This window comes from Vespula vulgaris, chromosome 8 (assembly GCF_905475345.1).
Source record: "Vespula vulgaris chromosome 8, iyVesVulg1.1, whole genome shotgun sequence".
Taxonomy (NCBI): Eukaryota; Metazoa; Arthropoda; class Insecta; order Hymenoptera; family Vespidae; genus Vespula; species Vespula vulgaris.
The window spans coordinates 7,068,559-7,073,941 of record NC_066593.1 but is presented as its reverse complement, the minus strand read 5'-3'; the positions used below and the strand labels follow the sequence as shown (position 1 = coordinate 7,073,941).

The 5,383-nt window shown below is 29.6% G+C and overlaps 1 protein-coding gene across 1 annotated transcript; it reads left to right on the top strand.

The window, feature by feature from the left end:
- The first annotated feature begins 2,902 nt into the window (after positions 1 to 2,902).
- Positions 2,903 to 5,087, top strand: LOC127065805 (UDP-glycosyltransferase UGT5-like). The gene is made up of 5 exons (XM_050998661.1): positions 2,903 to 3,441; positions 3,522 to 3,889; positions 4,115 to 4,349; positions 4,503 to 4,725; positions 4,802 to 5,087. The coding sequence occupies exons 1-5, from the start codon at positions 2,967 to 2,969 to the stop codon at positions 5,085 to 5,087; spliced, it is 1,587 nt and encodes a 528-aa protein (XP_050854618.1). The 5' UTR covers positions 2,903 to 2,966.
- Positions 5,088 to 5,383: the final 296 nt, after the last annotated feature.

Genomic DNA, 5,383 nt, shown 5'->3' with positions numbered 1-5,383 from the left:
ATTATCATATATTTATAGTAGTTGTAAAAGAAAACTATGTTGCATTCACGAACAAATGCAAATCACTGAAATTTGTATCAATATTTCTTGAAAAAAGTTTGACACATAAACGTTTGATATTTAAATACAAATATACCTGAAACTAAAAAGAATAGAAACTTTAAGTAAATCTTGTTGTAAAGGACAGATTTTTATTTATCTTTTTACAATGTTTATAATAATTATCAAACAATTTTTTACAAAATAATTTTTAAAAGCATATCTAAAAGACAATTTTTTTAATAAAATGTTTATCTATGTATTGAGAACAAATAATTTGTCGTATATTAACAGTTTATCATGAATATTATTGTTCTATCCCGAAGAAAAACTATAATCGTCTATCGAAAAAGTTCATGTCTAAAGAAAGAGAAACGTTAGATAGACATAAAGATTTTTCACACAAAAGAACCTGTTGTTAATTATTAAAAGGTCTGTTAAACGATGCTGAAACGATCGAAAAGGAAAACCGATAAGGGATGGAGAACAATGACGGCGATATCAAACAATCGTCTGTTCGTCGAGTAAAAAGAGTTTGCACGAGTTCTGTGTCTGTCGGGGCAGCACCGCTAACAGTAGACTTGCAATGCCCTCGTATATTACGCGGCGAACTCAAACATAATATCCTGAAAAGCACTCGTAACTCCATTTCGTGGGTGCGCCACGAGTGTAGCTCGTACATAATCCACCGTGGATGTTTTGCACCACCTCTCTCACCCTCTCATTCTCTCTCTCTCTCTCTCTCTCTCTCTCACTCTCTCTCTTTCTCGCTCACTTCCTCGCGTTTGACAGATGTTTAATATTACTGCAAAGTTTCTAGCCGAGCAGTATACAGGCAATACACGCTTACGACGGATCTGCCCGACCGATTGCCTCCTCTAAACTGCATTTTACCTCACGTTTACTCCTATGCTTTGAATTTAAGAGAAAGAAAGGTATGAAGGAAAGAAGAAGAAGAGAGAGAGAGAGAGAGAGAGAGAGAGAAAGTGTGAAACTCCAAAGCAGCTGCCAATTTTCAAGAAAAATAAAATTTCCCAAGCGAAACATTAATCATTACTGATATTCAACAATATTTGCATCGTATAAACATAGTCAAAGCATTAATGTAACATAAAAAGAACGAAGTCCTTGTATTATTCTCAATATTTTTTTCTTTTTTCGTTAACAAAATGCGCTGGAAAAAATATAAAATTCACAAATCTCTTCATGTAAAAATATAGAGTAATACCATTTTATATGTACCAACGGTTTATTAATTCACATTTTCACGAACCAGATACGAACATTAACGGGTTCCATGAGTTATGACATCGGTCCATTTCAACCCAACATCGGTAGTAATCCACTCTGCCAGACGAATGGCAGCAATTTCTCGATCGGGTATTTCATGCTTTTTGCACCAATGTAATTTCTTCACATACATTTCGCAGTTATTCTCACACGACACAAGGCCATCCGTTCATGTTCCCGATAAAATTATGATAATACAATGCACAATGGGATTTCGAAGCAAGTTCGATTAACAATTATACACTTAAATTGTACATATTTAATTGTCGTTTCTCACGTACACATAATTACGTAGTTCCTGATAGAAACTGTATATCCCATTGAAATGTATTACAGTCTCACTTTAACAGCGGATGAAACAACAGTTTTTATAAAATGAAAACCAGAACAAAATAGTATTGTTAATTAATATTCTGACATTACGAAATTTCTGACTTACAGATTATGCCATCATGATAGTAATTAAATATAATAATATACTATTGATAAATTAAATCAAATAAATTCAAACGGTACAATTATCAATAATTGATAATTAATATTTTCTTTATTCCTGATCATACTTTATAATCAATTTCGATAAATGTAAAAATAAATATTTACATATAACGCAAATAACATATTTCGATCTAAAAAATATTAAAAATATATTGAATAAATGATTTCGGAATGACATCAGAAAGATACGTTCTTACACATAATATTAAATGGCTGGAATCATATTTCTTATTTTCAGAACGTTTGGAAAATTTGAAAAACACAACGATCGAAGATTTTATTCGTATCAAAAGTATTACCATGACGTAATTCTGACGTCGGACATAGATAATTGACAAATAACCTGGATACAGACTTTATCTAGTAAACTTTCGATAAGTTTTGACCAGGCTACACGTATCCAACACGCATAAATAACGTGCAGAAAAGCGGAGAAACTTTTCAAATTACGACATCGCCGTATACTGACGTTAAGAGAAAGACAGGATTTAAGTAGGAAAGAAAAAGAAGGACGTCGAAAACTAACGTGCGATTGATGAAGATGCACTGCGTATTCTTAGTTGATACGAAAATAAGAGATGGCAAGACGAATGAATTCTAAGAATAGAGAATTTATTTCTTCACTTCTTTCGACAATGTAACTCAGCTAGACTCTGAACTTCATCTATATCAACGATAACATTTCTACTTCTTTCTTGTTCCATCCAATGAATCTCGATTGTTTTTCTTTCAGATTATAAATCCAATTAGATTAATGTTCTATTATCATATTTTATTGAATGAAAAACAATATCTATCGATAAATACTTGCGATAGCTAATAAAGATATTTCAACATTATAGTATAACATTGCATTATACAGTAGAATTACATAAAATATTTGTAGCTCTCATTTGCATTGTATATCTACCAAGAATGAATGGATAAGAGTTATCAAAAAGTTGAAATAAAAGTATAGGCTAATGAATATGAAACTAAATAATGAAATATTCAACACCTGATATATATATATATATATATATATATATATATAAGTACATTAGATAATATTCGTTAGAAAAGACTATGACACAGACTTGCGGAAATATTTCATTAAGTATATTGTGACTAAACGGGAAAGTAGTTCGATAGCAGTAAGAATGAATTTGATCATTGGTTTGACGTTATTCTTCACCGTTTTGACAACGCAACGCACCTTGGTAAATAGTAAAAAATTACTTATCGTTGTGCCTTCACCCCTTTATAGTCATCAAATCGCATATCAATCTTTATGGAGGAAACTTCACGAACGTGGACACGAGCTCGTGATTCTAACTTTAAATGCGATTAAAGATCCAAACTTGACGAATTACACAGAAATCAATTATAATATTAATTATGGAAAGTTAGAGAAAATATTAGATATAAAACTAAACAGAAGATTTACAGAAATGGAATTGAGTGAGCTTCTAGATAATATCCGTCATAATATTACAGAAGAATTATTAAAGCTTCCAAATATTCAAAAATTATTTGTATCTACGAGCAATGAGAAATTCGATGCAGTTATTGTGGAGACTATATCATCTCCGATTTTCTATTTACTTGCTCAAAAATTCAATGCTCCTTTGATAGGTAAGACGTTGAATATAATATCGGTCAATGAATTGTTTTAATTAATTTATAAAATAATTATATAATCATAATTTTCATAGGTATCACGTCAACACAGTTACGTAATCTTGAACGATATTTGTTGGGAAGTCCAATATTGCCATCGCATCTTTCGAATTGGGAAATAGAGGATATCTCAAATAATGCACAGTTCTCGCAAAGACTGAAAAATTTCATAGACACCTATTATTACATGTATTACTGGTTTTACACCTTCGTTCCTATTCAACAAATGATAGCGCGCAAATATTTAGGAGATAATGTACCCAGTATCATCGAGGCTGGACAAAATATGAGCCTTGTCCTCGCCAGTTCTCACATGATAAATTTATATTCCCGACCAGAGATACCCAATGTTGTTTATTATAATGGTGGTCATATTTCCAAAATACCGCCAAGTTTGCCCACGGTACGAATCTGATATAAAATTTATAAAAAATATCTTTGCATTATTTGAAAATATACTATTTACAATTAAAGAAATTCGAAACAAATAGATCGATCAAGACTTTTCACTTTATCTGGTGAATTTATTTTGTACGTTTTATTAGCATTAATATTAATATTACTATTACTATTTAATACTATTCAATTACTTTTTATTTACTAATTGAAAATGCATATTTGCTTTTAGGATTTACGTGAATTTCTTGACAATGCTACAAACGGATTTATATATATGAGCTTTGGTTCAACAGTAAAATATAATTATTTAAAAGAAAATACAAAAACACTACTTACGAATGTACTTTCTAAGTTACCTTGGCCAATAGTATGGTCGCGAAATGATGCAGATAGCATTAAAAATTTCTCGTACCACCTCGGTAAAATATTCATTTCAAAGTGGGTTCCTCAGCAAGGCATTTTAGGTAAAATAAACGTGGTATACAATAAGAAAAAATATTGTAGAGATATGAGAATAATAAAAAATAAAAGAATAATATCACAAGAATTTTTATGTGGATTCTCTACATAGTAAATGGTAAAAAATATGTAATAATTCATTTTTCCTTCTCTTGTAGCTCACCCCAATATTAAATTATTTATATATCAAGGTGGCCTTCAAAGTACCGAAGAAGCTATATACTATGGTGTCCCACTAATAGGAATACCAATAGTATTCGATCAACATTATAACGTAAAAAAAATAGTAACTTTCGGTGTCGCAAAATATCTTCATCTGGCTAATATGACCGAAGAAATATTGCACGATTCAATTTATGATATGTTTAATAATATCGAAAGGTAACTATTAATATCATTTAAACTCATGTGTAAATATTTTTATAGAGAAACTTAAACAAAAAAATTGTTATTTTAGATACAAAGGAAAAATGTTGGAGCTTCAGGGCATCGTCAAGGACGTTCCTTACGATTCAGTGGAAAACGCTGTGTGGTGGATCGAATATGTTATACGTAATAAAGGAGCCCCATATTTACAATTTAACGAAAAATATATATCGTACTATCAACGATATGATATAGATATTATCATATTCTTATCAATATTCATTACTCTTTTAATCATTCTTTTATTATATATTACATTAAAAATCTTCTCGTATATAATAAAGCACTATACATTCATAAAAGAGAAACTTTCTTAATGTAACAACTAATATAATTTTAAAAATATAATCTATAATCAATATAAACGTTATATTATATTATGACTTAATTTTGTGTTAATATGTATATTTTAATAGATTCCTACTTATCTTGAAATATTATTAATCTTTCTGTTAATGTTTTTATTTTTACTTGACTAAATCTTTGCAAATTACTAATTATTGCAAATTAGTGATCAGATAATTATTTAATTTAGATTTTCCAGTTCATTCTAATTGAAAATTAAAAAAATCTTTCCTTTAAGATTTAAATCGATAAAAATGAAAATAAAAAA